The sequence below is a fragment of the Scyliorhinus torazame genome, chromosome 13, assembly GCF_047496885.1.
Source record: "Scyliorhinus torazame isolate Kashiwa2021f chromosome 13, sScyTor2.1, whole genome shotgun sequence".
Classification (NCBI taxonomy): Eukaryota; Metazoa; Chordata; class Chondrichthyes; order Carcharhiniformes; family Scyliorhinidae; genus Scyliorhinus; species Scyliorhinus torazame.
Window position 1 is genome coordinate 131,109,939 of NC_092719.1, and position 16,662 is coordinate 131,126,600.

The window sequence follows — 16,662 nt, forward strand, 5'->3', positions numbered from 1 at the left end:
CTCTGTTTCTGAGACAGCAGATAAAGGAGCTTTTGGATTGCAGAGGATTGTGGGTATTGAAGCTGCCATTATTGACTGATTGACATATTGGTGGAAAGACGGTTATCAGAGCAGGGCAGTTGCAAGCAGGTGATCATATAGTGAAATGCCCAAGAATACAGTCCAGCAAGAGTTGGCGAGTCCAATGGTCGTGAACATGTATAGGAGACAGGAGGACCGATCCTATGAAAGATAGGGGGCGGGATTCTCCGGTCCGCCAGCTGCGTTTTTCTGGGTGGCACACCCTCGCCGGCAGCGGGATTCTCCGTTCACGCCACCTGACAATGGGATTTTTCATTGTGGCTGCCCCATGCCGCTGGGAAACATGTGGGCATGGGTGCACTGCCAATGTAACAGAGAATCCCGCTGATCAGATATTCAAGATAATGATAAATAATTGGGTTAAACAATCAGCTCCTCCTCGGTATTATTTAATTGCCTGGGCACAAATCCAAAGCCTCTTTTTCTCTTTGCTCCTGTTTCAGACTGTAGATTCCGGTGTCACTACCGCTGCCGACCCCTGATTCAGTTAGACTGTAACCGGCCAAAGACCAAGACATCGAACCTTGTGGACATCTCTGATAATGCACTTGAACAGGACACCAATGTGGTAAGGGACTGCAAATCTGTCTGGTAACCCGTGGATTCGAGTGTGGATAAAGGTGGTGGGCGGGCGGGGGGGGCGACGGCAAGGAGAAAGGTGGAAGCCAGCTGACACTAGGCAAATTAGTTGAGGCACAAAGGCAGTAGAATTACGATTCAATATGTTAATTGCAGCATGGATATGCAGCAACTGATTGTAGTTCATTTAATACCTCAAAACAATGACCCGTGGAATGGGAAGGGTCAATCAGTCCATCATATCCATTCCGTCTAATGGATAGGAGAGCCCTCAGTCCTGATCCATTACCAGCTCAACGGCAACCATTTCTCGAGGGTCCTAATTTCAAACAATGAGGCTGTCAGCACAGGATAATCACTCATGTTCCTTCAACAACCTCAGGACTGTGCACTTTACTAAGATCCCAAAATCCATTCTAATGAATAGGGCACCGATTGTGAGTGAAGCTTAAACTAGTAACCCTTACCCTGTTAAATAAATATGAGCTGTGCATATAGCCGCAGGTTCTAATAAGGTTATCAGAACCCAACCTTTGAATTTGAATAAGTCAGATCTTTGCTTTAAAGTGGACCTCGCACACTGCCGAATAGAAAGGCGCCAGGCATGGATGCAGCATGAATGCAGTGTTAATATTGGGGTTCCTGCTTTGGCTGCATTTGCAGATGACACAAAGGAACAGTTATGCATGCCTGCTCTGTCCATCAGCACATGCAAAGTTTCTTCCACTGCTGATTTCATTGTATCCCCGTTGCCCACCTTCCTTGCCCCTCACTCGCCACCTCCCGAGACCTCGCCCACCCACCCCAAGTCCTCACCACCGCCTCCCAAGCCCTTCCATTCCTGCTGAGTCTTTGTCACCAAGCCTCCCGAGCATTCATCCCCCCCTTCGCCATCTCTCTTCTGCGGATGATGTGGTGGGGCTGAGGGCTCAGGAGAAAAGTGGTGAGGGTTTGGGAGAGGGTGAAGGCCTGAGAGAGGGGTGGCAAGGACTGAGGAGGCAGCAAGGATTAGAGAGAGGGGCACCGAGCAGAGGTGGACAATTGGCATACAACAATATGTCACGGGCAGGAGAATCCACTTATGCACCAGTGGATGGAGTGGGTGCCGAATGGGCAACTATTCTTATGCTGCGACAAGAGTTCCTGTGATCTGCTTTTTATTCCCCACATTTTTCCTTTGGTTGAAGTGCACCTCATGCTGAGGCTTCTGTCAGACTGCTGTAAGTCAATAAAGAGAAAGGAAATGAAGAACTATTATTATTTTTAGATATACATGGATTGGTTTTTGACTTCCTGCCACATAATTTACAGAGCTAGAATCTGAGAAATGACTGGGTCTTGTTGTTGTTTTGCAATCCTGCTCTGTTGGCTACCTTAGTAAATGAGCATTGGTAATATAACACAGTCAGACTGAAATCACACAGACTGGGTGTACTCTGTACCCCAGGCTCAGCATGCTTTTTGAGCCCCATTAGGTTGCTGTCCTTGACTGAACTGGCTCCAGGGCCTGATTTCTCGTCTGTCCCAGGAGATCACTCTAAGTGGGGTGGCGAGTGTCTGCATTGCAGTGCATGACACATTGCGACTGTATGACCAAGTAGGGCTTGTCCTACCCATATTGTTCCTATGTTTGTGGTGAGTGGCCTTATCCTATGTCGCTGTTGGCACTGAACCGAAAACTTCACTGCAGTGAAATGCTGGCCTTGGAAGTTGCCACTCATTAAGTGACTGTTTCTGAATGGTTGGTTCAGGGCTGCAGGACTCATCCCCTATTGAGAAACCAGTCCTTTAGCAACCTCCTTGCACAACAGATAAAGGATTAACATTTAGCCCAACTCCGTCCCCTTTATGAGTCATAATCATATTTTATCTAATTTTGTCATTTCAACAGTTGATGCTGCAAACTCTGACAATAACAACATCAGCAACTTGTCTTTATATTAATACAAATACACCCCAGTGCTATTAAAACAAATTTGATGGGGCGGTGCAGTGGTTAGCACTGCCGTCTCACAGCGCCGAGGACCCGGGTTCAGTCCCGTCCTCTGGCCACTGTCCGTGTGGAGTTTGCACATTCTCCCCATGTCTGCATGGTTTTCTTTCCCCCACAACCTAAAGACGTGCAGGCTGGGTGGATTGGCCACGCTAAATTGCCTCTTAATTGGGGAAAAAGAATTGGGTATTTAAAAAACAAAAAATTGACACGAAGCTATACCAGGAGATTTTTAAAAATAAAGACTTGCATTTATACGTAGATGGAACATACATAGAACATACAGTGCAGAAGGAGGCCATTCGGCCCATCGCGTCTGCAGCGACCCACTTTAAGCCCTCACTTCCACCCTATCCGCGTAACCCAATAACCCCTCCTAACCTTTTTGGACACCTAAGGGCAATTTAGCATGGCCAATCCACCTAACCTGCATGTCTTTGGACTGTGGGAGGAAACCGGAGCACCCGGGGGAAGAACGTGCAGACTCTGCACAGACAGTGACCCAGCAAAGAATCCAACCTGGGACCCTGGTGCTGTGAAGCCACAGTGCCTAGCACTATGCTACCGTGCTGCCCACAACAACTGGCTGTCTCAAAGTGCTTAACAGCTAATGAAGATCTTTTGAAGTATAGTCACTATTGTAATGTAGGACACGTTACAGTCTGACATTCCCATTTCTCACCACAGTGGTCCAACTGGTGTCTCCCTGGCAAAGGAGCAACAGCCCTTTGCATTAATGACTCAAACCCGCTTGGTATCTGAGGAAGCAAACCCCTCCTGGAGCGGCATGGTGGCACAGTGGTTAGCACTGCTGCTTCACAGCACCAGGACCTGGGTTCAATTCCGGCTTCGGGTGATGTTCTTTGTGGAGTTTGCACTTTCTCCCCGTGTCTGTGTGGGTTTCCTCCGGATGCTCTGGTTTCCTTCCACAGTCCAAAGATGTGCAGGTTAGGTGGCTTGGCCATGCTAAATTTCCTCTTGGTGTCCAAATATGTGCAGGTTAGGTGGCTTTATGGGGATACGGGGATAGAGCGGGGGAGTGGGCCTTGGTAGGGTTCTCTTTCAGAGGGTCAGTGCAGACTCGATGGACCGAATGGCCTCTTCCTGTACTGTAGGAATTCTAGGTTCTAGTTGGGTTTTCCACCCAGTGTCTCTGATGAAAACTGGGCTTGATGAAAAAGCATTGCATGGTGGGATTGGTTCCGTGTTCTTCCTTCTGTAACTGTGCTTCCTGCATTGCAGTCCACATGGACATCAATGGCAGTTCACAGGCAGACTGGGTAATGCAGGCAACTTCACATCAAGGAAGGTCAGTTTGTCTTTCTTGTTGAATTCACCTGACATAAACAAGGTGTGTACAGAAAGAGGCGTCTCTGCTGAACTAAATTCAATGTTCAGCGCATGAAAAGCTCGAGACTGCCAAATTATGAATTGTTTTATGCTGTGGCTCCATGTGACAGAAACTGGTTTGAGACTGCCGAACTCATTTCGTACCAAACTCTCTCAGTGGAAGACTGAGGAAAAATAGCATCCTTAACCCATCAGACCTAAGAGATTAGAAAGATTAAGTTTAGAAAAGGGTTCCACTTTCAGGCAAAGCCACAACTAGAGGCCATACATGTAAGTTAGTCATTAATTAAGCAATTCAAGGTAAACCTCCTTACTGGAAGGTGCTTAGAATGTGGAACATGCGGAGTAGTTGAGGCAAATGGCATTGGTCTGCTTAAAGGGAAGTTAGATAAACAGATAAGGGTGAGATGAAGCTGGGTGTGAGGAGGCTCATGAGAATAAACACTGAAATGGACCTGTTAGATCGACAGGTCTGTTTTTGCGCTGTAAATATTTTGTGACTTTGTAATCTGGGCTAGTTTCAGACTAAGCATCCAAAGCTGTTCACCCTGTGCATCATCCAGTCCCCTTGTTTTTTTATTTTGTTTAATATTAAACACGGGCTCAGTCAGGTAACACATCCAGGCATTGCCCAATAAGCACCGCCATGCCTAGTTGCCTGACCCATTCTTCACAACAGCATAACAGGAATCACCACTGTCATGTTGGGTGTCCAATTGAGTCCCTTGCCAATTAATTAACAGCATCATTTATATACAAGAGTCATTAATGTGTAAAAACATCCCGAGGCACTTCACAGGAGTGCTATGATATAAATAAAAGCAAAATACTGCAGTGCTGGAGATCTGAAATAAAAGCAGAAAATGCTGGAAATAGCCAGCACGTCTGACAGCACCTGTGGAGAGAGAAACAGAGTTGACGGCCGGGATTCTCCGTTGCACATCCGCCCCACTACCGTTGCTAGTGAGAGCAGAGAATTTGGTGCACCGTTCGCGGGCAGCGGGATTCTTTACTCCCGCCGTTTGTCAATGGGATTTCCCATTGAAGCCACCTCACTGGAAATCCGCGGGCAGGGGTGTGCTGCCAGCGGGAGCAGAGAATCCCATCGCCAGCGAATGAACAGAGAATCCTGCCCAACATTCCGAGTCCAATACTTTTAACTTCAAAAGAAGAGTCATATTGGACTTGATACGTTAACTCTGTTTCTCTCTCCACAGATGTTGCCAAACCGGGTTGAGTATTTTCAGTGCTTTCATTATGATACCATGTTCACCTGAGCTGGCGTGCCAAGCATCCACACCATAGTGAGACAGTCACTACTGTAGCAAGAATGCCTGATACACTCTCTATCCAATGCGAACCTTCGAAGGAGAGCATTCTCATGGTGGTCACAGGAAACGATACAAGGCCAATCTGATAGCTTCGCTTCGGAGTTTTGACATCAACCCGAGACCTGGAGAAGTTCACCCTAGACCACTGAAACCAGGGGCGGCCAATTTGAAAAAAACAATGCAGCGTCCTTTGAAAGCAAGGACATATCAGAGGCAGAGAGAGAAAATCCCAAGCCAGCAATCCAACCACCTGTGGTATCCTGCCCTATTTGCAGAGTAGCCATCTGGGCGCAGTCGCCCACCCGGAACCCCAGAAAATACCCCAGACAGCGAACGTGGTCATCTTCACATCAAAGGGAGGCAGCACGGTGGTTCAGGGTTAACACTGCTGCCTCACGGCGCCGAAGATCCGGGTTTGATCCTGGCCCCGGGTCACTGGCCGTATGGAGTTTTCCCATTCTCCCCGTGTCTGCGTTGGTCTTGCCCCTCACAAGCCAAAGATGTGCCGGGTAGGTAGATTGGCCATACTAAATTGCCCTTTAATTGGGGAAAAAAAAGAATTGGGCACTTTAAATTTTTTTTTAAAAGTCACCTTGAAGGACAAAAAGTAAAATGTCGCTGAGCCACATGAAGAGATATAAGAGCAGGTGACCAAGGCCTTGTCACAGAGAAGGATCAATTTAAAGGAGGAGAAAGAAGAGAGAGCAATTTATTGAAGGGTTTCCAGATCTGAGGGCCTCAACAGGTGAAGACATGGTTGTTAGTGGTGGAGCAGCTGTGGGTGCTTTGGATGCCAGAACTGGAGATCACCGAGATCTCGGGGGGGAGGGGGGGTTGGAAGACTGGAGTAATAAGGAAAGGCAAAGCCATGGAGGGATTAGAACCCTGATGAGAAATGTGAAATTGTTATTGGGCAGGGAACAACCTAGGACAGCCAGCACAAGGGGGTGATGGGTGAACCAGATTTGGTAGAACATCAGCAGGAAAGCTTGAAATGAAATGAAAATGAAAATCGAATATTGTCCAAAGTAGGCTTCAGATGAAGTTACTGTGAAAAGCCCCTAGTCTCAACATTCCGGCGCCTGTTCGGGGAGGCTGGTACAGGAATTGAACCGTGCTGCTGGCCTGCCTTTGTCTGCTTTAAAAGCCAGCTAATTAGCCCTGTGCTAAACCAGCCCCTCCTGTGCTAAACCAGCTTTGGATGAAATCACCAAGATCTTTGAGCTCGGGTTCCCTATCTTAAAACAGTGTTTTAAAATACTGATGGGAAAAGTTAGGTCAGTCTGTCTCATGGCATAGAGGGACTGTCACTTTAAATGAGCTGTAGCAGCAAGAGGCAGGGGGTTGCTCAGGGTAGAAGTAAAGGGAAGCAACGGCTGGCGTACAGCTGGGACTCAAATTAGTTGGCATTTCTCCTGGGGATGGAGGGGAGCTGCAAGCGACCTACCATCTGCACAATGGTGGCTGTTATATTATCTCCTCACTCAGCCTGAGGCACATGCAGCCTCATCTGTGTTAATGAATACAGCGTCTGGGACTCTTTCACATTGCAGTGTGCTCTCTGGGATGTGGCACTACGGGGGGAGGGGCAGGTTAATGGTCTGTCAGGGATGCCAGCAACTCGCCATAGAAAACCCAGGACTAGCGAGGAAGGAAAGTGCCTTCACTGAATCAACATTCCCTCCTTGGTTACTTACATTCTGACTCCCTAGGGATTTGGCAGGGTGGGCAGTTACAAGAGAGTTGCCTTGAAGAGGGTTATCATTCCTTCCTTCCTGTTTTTTCCATATTTGTGGATTAATTCAAAACAGCTGCAACCAACCGGAGTCACATTCCTCATTTAAATATCCAGTTAACTCCCCTCGGGGCTGGGGGGGGTCTTGAACTGACCAAACTCTGGCTCTTTTTGCTTGAGTTTCTGTAAAGTAGGCCTGTAAAAATTTGCTCACCAACAGTCCAGCTTTCAGTTTAATTCTTGACGTGCAGACTTAACCTGTTAGGATTTTCAATTCATTTTCACAATGGGAGGGAGCACGGAGGTGGATGGGAGCAGAAATTGACCTAATGGCCTGAAACCCCATCCTGCACCTGGGCTATTTCCCTGGAGGCGTGTTGGGGGCCAACAGGGCTACCTGCCCACAAGCGGACACAAAATCTGTCTTCAGTATCCAGGCCGCCATTGCAGAGGGGGAACCTCACAACAGGTAGCCTGGGGCTCCAGATGTCAGGCCTCATGCCTATTGCAAGCCTGGGCTCGCTAATGCTGGCGGCTGGCACAAATCTGTCACCTGCTCTGCTCCTTGTGGTTTGATCACAAACCTCAGCAGCCTCTCCCTCCCCTCTCGTCGTGGTCTTGTGCACCCTCCCCTCAAGTTAACCGTTCGTTACCAGTTAATCAGACTCGCTAACCAGAGTTTGATTTTTCTCTGCATTTGATGCTGATTGGCTGTATCCCCAGCAAATGCAGCGCTAAATCAGACTCTGATTAGATACCCAGTCCACCGGCGTGGAATAGGATCCCGCTATTGGTCGGGGCCCTGTGTCCATGCAGGGTTTGTTTCGTCGCATATCTGCCTATGAGTCCTGCCCGGATACACCCCCATTCCAGCACTTCACAACGATTTGCAGACAAAACATGTATAGATGATCTGAGTCCATTTCAGTTCACATTACAGCAGGGCTGAGCATCTTGAACAGTGGAGGTTATAATGGAGAAGGCCCAGCTTTCTGTAATAACAATCTCCCAGGGTGTGTTTGCGATGCTTAATGCTCTGGAGGATGTATGTGAGGGACAAAAGAAATAATTTCCATTCATGTCGTGTCATTCGCAACCTCTGGACATCCCTAAGTGCTTCACAGCCAATGAAGTACTTTTAGTCACTGTTTTGGTAGAGGAAATGCTGAAGCTGATTTTTCCAAACCATCTCCCACCATGTGATTTTGAACACCATGATACTAAAATTTCCAAAAGGCAACAAGCCATGAGAAAGCAAAACTGGAACTCCTCCTGACCGTGTACTTGCTTCTTCCAACATCCTCCCACCGTGTGCACCTCCCTTGAAAGAAAAACAATGGGTAGTTGTGGACCAGTTGCTAGGATGAAAATGTTCTTCTTTCCCCTCTCTGGTGATTTATGCGGCAGCGTGACTGCTCAGTTTGAGGGTACACGTAAGGTTGGAAAAGGTAGAGCAGAGTGTGTATGTCATTTTGTATCACGGGTGCACATATCAAGTCTGTGGGCTGAGTTTTTTTAATAATCCTCTCGTCGCACTTCTGGGGATTGAGGTGTGGCCAAAATCTCTCCTCTTCCGTACTCTCTCCTCGCCCTCCCGTTCCGTACCCCCTCTCCTCGCCCTCCCATTCCGTACCCCCTCTCCTCGCCCTCCCTAGCATCAGGAATAAGGTGGGTGAACTTAAGGCATGGATCGGTACTTGGGACTACGATGTGGTGGCCATCACGGAAACTTGGATAGAAGAGGGGCAGAAATGGTTGTTGGAGGTCCCTGGTTATAGATGTTTCAATAAGATTAGGGAGGGTGGTAAAAGAGGTGGGGGGGGTGGCATTATTAATTAGAGATAGTATAGCAGCTGCAGAAAGGCAGTTCGAGGAGTATCAACCTATTGAGGTAGTATGGGTTGAAGTCAGAAATAGGAAAGGAGCAGTCACCTTGTTAGGAGTTTTCTATAGGCCCCCCAATAGTAGCAGAGATGTGGAGGAACAGATTGGGAAACAGATTTTGGAAAGGTGCAGAAGTCATAGGGTAGTAGTCATGGGCGACTTTAACTTCCCAAATATTGAGTGGAAACTCTTTAGATCAAATAGTTTGGATGGGGTGGTGTTTGTGCAGTGTGTCCAGGAAGCTTTTCTAACACAGTATGTAGATTGTCCGACCAGAGGAGGGGCAATATTGGATTTAGTACTGGGTAATGAACCAGGGCAAGTGATAGATTTGTTAGTGGGGGAGCATTTTGGAGATAGTGACCACAATTCTGTGACTTTCACTTTAGTAATGGAGAGGGATAGGTACGTGCAACAGGGCAAGGTTTACAATTGGGGGAAGGGTAAATACGATGTTGTCAGACAAGAATTGAAGTGCATAAGTTGGGAACATAGGCTGGCAGGGAAGGACGCAAGTGAAATGTGGAACTTGTTCAAGGAACAGGTGCTACGTGTCCTTGATATGTATGTCCCTGTCAGGCAGGGAAGAGATGGTCGAGTGAGGGAACCATGGTTGACAAGAGAGGTTGAATGTCTTGTTAAGAGGAAAAAGGTGACTTATGTAAGGCTGAGGAAACAAGGTTCAGACAGGGCATTGGAGGAATACAAGATAGCCAGGAGGGAACTGAAGAAAGGGATTAGGAGAACTAAGAGAGGGCATGAACAATCTTTGGCGGGTAGGATCAAGGAAAACCCCAAGGCCTTTTACACATATGTGAGAAATATGAGAATGACTAGAGCGAGGGTAGGTCCGATCAAGGACAGTAGCGGGAGATTGTGTATTGAGTCTGAAGAGATAGGAGAGGTCTTGAACGAGTACTTTTCTTCTGTATTTACAAATGAGAGGGGCGATATTGTTGGAGAGGACAGTGTGAAACAGATTGGTAAGCTCGAGGAAATACTTGTTAGGAAGGAAGATGTGTTGGGCATTTTGAAAAACTTGAGGATAGACAAGTCCCCCGGGCCTGACGGGATATATCCAAGGATCCTATGGGAAGCAAGAGATGAAATTGCAGAGCCGTTGGCAATGATCTTTTCGTCCTCGCTGTCAACAGGGGTGGTACCAGGGGATTGGAGAGTGGCGAATGTCGTGCCCCTGTTCAAAAAAGGGACTAGGGATAACCCTGGGAATTACAGGCCAGTTAGTCTTACTTCGGTGGTAGGCAAAGTAATGGAAAGGGTACTGAAGGATAGGATTTCTGAGCATCTGGAAAGACACTGCTTGATTCGGGATAGTCAGCACGGATTTGTGAGGGGTAGGTCTTGCCTTACAAGTCTTAATGAATTCTTTGAGGAGGTGACCAAGCATGTGGATGAAGGTAAAGCAGTGGATGTAGTGTACATGGATTTTAGTAAGGCATTTGATAAAGTTCCCCATGGTAGGCTTATGCAGAAAGTAAGGAGGCATGGGGTAGTGGGAAATTTGGCCAGTTGGATAACGAACTGGCTAACCGATAGAAGTCAGAGAGTGGTGGTGGATGGCAAATATTCAGCCTGGATCCCAGTTACCAGTGGTGTACCGCAGGGATCAGTTCTGGGTCCTCTGCTGTTTGTGATTTTCATTAATGACTTGGATGAGGGAGTTGAAGGGTGGGTCAGTAAATTTGCAGACGATACGAAGATTGGTGGAGTTGTGGATAGTAAGGAGGGCTGTTGTCGGCTGCAAAGAGACATAGATAGGATGCAGAGCTGGGCTGAGAAGTGGCAGATGGAGTTTAACCCTGAAAAGTGTGAGGTTGTCCATTTTGGAAGGACAAATATGAATGCGGAATACAGGGTTAACGGTAGAGTTCTTGGCAATGTGGAGGAGCAGAGAGATCTTGGGGTCTATGTTCATACATCTTTAAAGTTGCCACTCAAGTGGATAGAGCTGTGAAGAAGGCCTATGGTGTGCTCGCGTTCATTAACAGAGGGATTGAATTTAAGAGCCGTGAGGTGATGATGCAGCTGTACAAAACTTTGGTAAGGCCACATTTGGAGTACTGTGTACAGTTTTGGTCGCCTCATTTTAGGAAGGATGTGGAAGCTTTGGAAAAGGTGCAAAGAAGATTTACCAGGATGTTGCCTGGAATGGAGAGTAGGTCTTACGAGGAAAGGTTGAGGGTGCTAGGCCTTTTCTCATTAGAGCGGAGAAGGATGAGGGGCGACTTGATAGAGGTTTATAAGATGATCAGGGGAATAGATAGAGTAGACAGTCAGAGACTTTTTCCCCGGGTGGAACAAACCATTACAAGGCGACATAAATTTAAGGTGAAAGGTGGAAGATATAGGAGGGATAGCAGAGGTAGGTTCTTTACCCAGAGAGTAGTGGGGGCATGGAATGCACTGCCTGTGGAAGTAGTTGAGTCGGAAACATTAGGGACCTTCAAGCAGCTATTGGATAGGTACATGGATTACGGTAAAATAATATAGTGTAGATTTATTTGTTCTCAAGGGCAGCACGGTAGCATTGTGGATAGCACAATTGCTTCACAGCTCCAGGGTCCCAGGTTCAATTCCGGCTTGGGTCACTGTCTGTGCAGAGTCTGCACGTCCTCCCCGTGTCTGCGTGGGTTTCCTCCGGGTGCTCCGGTTTCCTCCCACAGTCCAAAGATGTGCGGGTTAGGTGAATTGGCCAATGATAAATTGCCCTTAATGTCCAAATTGCCCTTGGTGTTGGGTGGAGGTGTTGAGTTTGGGTAGGGTGCTCTTTCCAAGAGCCGGTGCAGACTCAAAGGGCCGAATGGCCTCCTTCTGCACTGTAAATTCAATGATAATCTATGATTAATCTAGGACAAAGGTTCGGCACAACATCGTGGGCTGAAGGACCTGTTCTGTGCTGTATTTTCTATGTTTTCTATGTTCTATGTTCCCCTTCCGTACCCTCTCCTCGCCCTCCCCTTTCATACCCTCTCCTCACCCTCCCCTTCCGTACCCTCTCCTCTCCCTCCCCATCCATACCCTCTCCTCTCGCCCTTCCCTTCCATACCCTCTCCTCGCCCTCCCCTTCCATACACTCTCCTTGCCCTCTCCTTTTATACCCCCTCATCTCGCCCTCCTCTTCCGGACCCTCTCCTCCCTCTCTCCCCTTCTATACCCCCTCATCTTGCCCTTCCGTTCCGTATCCTCTCCTCGCCCTCCCCTTCCATACTCTCTCCTCCCTCTCCCCTTCCGGACCATCTCCTCCCTCTCCCCTTCTATATCCCCTCATCTCGCCCTCCCCTTCTGTGCCCTCTCCTCTCGTCCTCCCCTTCCGTACCCTCTCCTCTTGCCCTCCCCTTCCGTACGCTCTCCTCTCGCCCTCCCCTTCCGTACCCTCTCCTCCCTCTCCACTTCCGTACCCTCTCCTCTCGCCCTCCCCTTCCGGACCCTCTCCTCCCTCTCCCCTTCTATACCCCCTCCTCTCGCCCACCCCTTCCGTACCCCCTCCTCGCCCACCCCTTCCGTACCCCCTCCTCGCCCACCCCTTCCATACCCTCTCCTCTCGCCCTCCCCTTCCATACCCTCTCCTCGCCCTCCCCTTCCATACCCTCTCCTCGCCCTCCCCTTCCATACGCTCTCCTCGCCCTCCCCTTCCATACCCTCTCCTCGCCCTCCCCTTCCATACCCTCTCCTCTCGCCCTCCCCTTCCATAATCTCTCCTCTCATCCTCCCCTTCCATACCCTCCCCTTCCATATCCTCTCCTCTCACCCCTCACCCGCCCCTTCCATACCCTCCCCTTGCGTACCTTCTCCTCTTCCCCCAACCTCTGATCCTCTCTTCCCACCTTTCCTCCCCCGCTTTTTGATTTATCTTGCACTGCATTCTATTCAAAGCCCTTTTGTTTCCAGAAGGCCTGTTACAGGTTTGATTTGTGCCTTTTAAAGCTGTTTGGCATGGCAGGGGTTAAAGCAGCTACATTTGGCAGTTGGAATAGTTGGACGGTGAAATCAGTAGGATTGCATAGAAAAGGCAGGAAGGAGGCGGAACCGGATTAGATCATGCATTCCCAGCCTTTTCCCACCAGCAAATCAGCTCTGGGGATTTACAGTGTGTGTACTTTCCAATTTCAACGGCTGGCAGAGAGAGAGAGAGAAACCCCCAGTACAGAGCTGAGACAATACAGGAGCAATCCAGGGAGACAGAGAGAGTTCCCTCATCCACATAGAAGCCGGGGCTTTGTCTACAAGAGCTTTAACAGCCAGTTGAGGCCAGCTTTCCGCACTTATAGTGGGTTATCGCTATCTTTTTTCCCACTTTTTGTCCTTCCCTTCCTCCTCTCCTCGTTGTTCCAGATGACGTGGACCAGCACTAGCAGCAGTGGTTACTGCAGTCAGGAGGAAGACTCCGAATTTGAACAGTTCTTCACTGCCAGGACCTCGTTCATCAAGAAACCCAGGAAGTACAAGGTGAGTTACTGTGAGCTGAGGGAACGGGGTAGGGGGTGAGGAAGAGAGGGATGAGGAGTGTGGAAGGAGAGTTCTGGAGGGACGAGGAAGAAAGAGGGTTGGAGATGGGGTGAGGAGAGAGGAATGCGGGGTGTTGAGGGGATGGGGTGAAGAGAGTTGGGGAGAGGAGTAGATGGGGAGGGAGTGAACAGAGGCGAGGGGGCTGGAGAGAGTTAAAGAGAGGAGTAGAAGCGGGGGTGAAGAAGGGAGTGGATTAATAAAATGGGGAGAGGATGGGTTGAGAGTGAGGAGAGTTAGGGATTGGGAGTGAGGGGGGGTGTTGTGGGCGAGTTGCTGAATGTGGGGTGTTGGGGGCAGGTTAGGGAGTGGAAATGTCGGGGGCGAGGTGGGATATGGTTGCGATGAGGGAGCGAGTTGGGGAGTGGGTGCGCTGGGGGGAGGGAGTTGGGGAGTGGGTGTGCTGGGGGGAGGGAGTTGGGGAGTGGGTGCGCTGGGGGGAGGGAGTTGGGGAGTGGGTGCGCTGGGGGGAGGGAGTTGGGGAGTGGGTGCTCGGGGGTGAGTTGGGGAGTGGGTGCTCGGGGGGCGAGTTGGGGAGTGGGTGCACTGGGGGGGGGTTGGGGAGTGGGTGCTCGGGGGGCGAGTTGGGGAGTGGGTGCACTGGGGGGGGGGGTTGGGGAGTGGGTACACTGGGGGGGGAGTTGGGCAGTGGCTGCACTGGGGGATGTGAGGAAAGGGTGCGCTGGGAGGGGGAGGGAGTTGGGGAGTGGGTGCGCTGGGAGGGGGGAGTTGGGGAGCGGGTGCACTGCGGGGGGGAGTTGGGGAGCGGGTGCGCTGGGGGAGCAGGTGCGCTGGGGGGAGCGGGTGCGCTGGGGGGGGAGTTCGGGAGTTGGGGAGTGGGTGTGCTGGGGAGGGAGTTGGGGAGTGGGTGCGCTGGGGAGGGAGTTGGGGAGTGGGTGCGCTGGGGAGAGAGTTGGGGAGTGGGTGCGCTGGGGAGGGAGTTGGGGAGTGGGTGCGCTGGGAAGGGAGTTGGGGAGTGGGTGCGATGGGGAGGGAGTTGGGGAGTGGGTGCGCTTGGGAGGGAGTTGGGGAGTGGGTGCTCGGGGGGCGAGTTGGGGAATGGGTGCGCTGGGGGGCGAATTGTGGAGTGGGTGCTCGGGGGGGGGTGAGTTGGGGAGTGGGTGCTCTGGGGGGGGGGAGTTGGGGAGTGGGTGCACTGGGGGGGGAGTTGGGGAGTGGGTGCACTGGGGGGGGGAGTTGGGAGTGGGTGCACTGGGGGTGAGTTGGGGAGTGGGTGCACTGGGGGTGAGTTGGGGAGTGGGTGCACTGGGGGTGAGTTGGGGAGTGGGTGCACTGGGGGTGAGTTGGGGAGTGGGTGCACTGCGGGGGAGTTGGGGAGTGGGTGCACAAGGGGGGAAGGTGAGGTGGGGGGAGTTGGGGAGCGGGTGCGCTGGGGGGGGGGGTTGGGGAGCGGGTGCGCTGGGGGAGGGAGTTGGGGAGCGGGTGCGCTGGGGAGGGAGTTGGGGAGTGGGTGGGCTGGGGTGGGTGAGTTGCGGAGCGGGTGCGCTGGGGGGGAGTTGGGGAGTGGGTGCGCTGGGGAGGGAGTTGGGGAGCGGGTGCACTGGGGCGGGAGTTGGGGAGCGAGCGTGCTGGGGGTGGGGGAGTTGGGGAGCAGGTGCGCTGACGGGGAGTTGGGGAGTGGGTGCGCTGGGTAGGGAGTTGGGGAGTGGGTGTGCGGGGGGGGGGGGTGCGTGGGGGGGGGGAGTGGATGCGCTGTGGGGGGGGTGAGTGGGTTCGTTGGCGTGGACGAGTTGGGGAGAAGGTGCGCTGGGGGGAGTTGGGGAGTGGGTGCGCTGGGGTGGGAGTTGGGGAGTGGGTGCACTGGGGGGGAGTTGGGGAGTGGGTGCACTGGGGGGGAGTTGGGGAGTGGGTGCACAAGGGGGGAACGTGAGGAGTGGGTGCGCTGGGAGGGGGGGAGTTGGGGAACGGGTGCGCTGGGGGGGGGAGTTGGGGAGCGGGTGCGCTGGGGGGGAGTTGGGGAGCAGGTGCGCTGGGGGGGGGAGTTGGGGAGTGGGTGCACTGGGGGGAGGGAGTTGGGGAGCGGGTGCGCTGGGGAGGGAGTTGGGGAGCGGGCGCGCTGGGGGTGGGGGAGTTGGGGAGCGGGTACGCTGGGGGGGGGGAGTTGGGGAGTGGGTGTGCTGGGTAGGGAGTTGGGGAGTGGGTGCGCTGGGAGGGAGTTGGGGAGTGGGTGCGCTGGGTAGGGAGTTGGGGAATGGGTGCGCTGGGGAGGGAGTTGGGGAGTGGGTGCGCGGGGGGGGGGAGTGGATGCGCTGTGGGGGGGGGTGAGTGGGTTCGTTGGCGTGGACGAGTTGGGGAGAAGGTGCGCTGGGGGGGGAGTTGGGGAGTGGGTGCGCTGGGGGGAGTTGGGGAGTGGGTGCACTGGGGGGGGAGTTGGGGAGTGGGTGCACTGGGGGGGGGGAGTTGGGGAGTGGGTGCACTGGGGGGGAGTTGGGGAGTGGGTGCACAAGGGGGCAACGTGAGGAGTGGGTGCGCTGGGAGGGGGGGGGAGTTGGGGAACGGGTGCGCTGGGGGGGGGAGTTGGGGAGCGGGTGCGCTGGGGGGGGAGTTGGGGAGCGGGTGCGCTGGGGGGGGAGTTGGGGAGTGGGTGCACTGGGGGGGTGGGAGTTGGGGAGTGGGTGCGCTGGGGGTGTGGGAGTTGGGGAGTGGGTGCGCTGGGGGGGGAGATGGGGAGTGGGTGCGCTGGGGAGGGAGTTGCGGAGTGGGTGCGCTGGGGAGGGAGTTAGGGAGTGGGTACGCTGGGGAGGGAGTTGGGGAGTGGGTGCGCTGGGGAGGGAGTTGGGAGTGGGTGCGCTGGGGATGGAGTTGGGGAGTCGGTGCGCTGGGGAGGGAGTTGGGGAGTCGGTGCGCTGGGGAGGGAGTTGGGGAGTTGGTGCGCTGGGAGGGCGAGTTGGGGAGTGGGTGCGCTGGGAGGGCGAGTTGGGGAGTGGGTGCGCTGGGGTGGCGAGTTGGGGAGTGCGTGCGCTGGAGGGGAAGTTGGGGAGTGGGTGCGCTGGGTGGGGGGAGTGGATGCGCTGTGAAGGGGTGAGTGGGTTCGTTGGCGTGGGCGAGTTGGGGAGTGGGTGCGCTGGGGAGTTGGGGAGTGGGTGCGCTGGGGGGAGGGAGTTGGGGAGTGGGTGCGCTGGGGGGGGGGGAGTGGATGCGCTGGGGGGGGTGGAGTGGATGCG

At 52.7% G+C, this 16,662-nt stretch overlaps 1 protein-coding gene across 2 annotated transcripts in view; it reads left to right on the top strand.

Annotated features, from left to right (window-relative positions):
• Window positions 1-16,662, top strand: part of LOC140388277 (ras association domain-containing protein 1-like) — a 157,515-nt gene that overhangs the window by 109,351 nt on the left and 31,502 nt on the right. Inside the window, exons 2-3 of one of the 2 annotated variants that reach the window (XM_072472154.1) lie at window positions 525-649; window positions 13,307-13,420. In XM_072472154.1, coding sequence (XP_072328255.1) covers window positions 525-649; window positions 13,307-13,420 — 239 coding nt within the window. The remainder of the gene's footprint in view (window positions 1-524; window positions 650-13,306; window positions 13,421-16,662) is intronic. The other variant, XM_072472156.1, reaches the window with a different exon arrangement.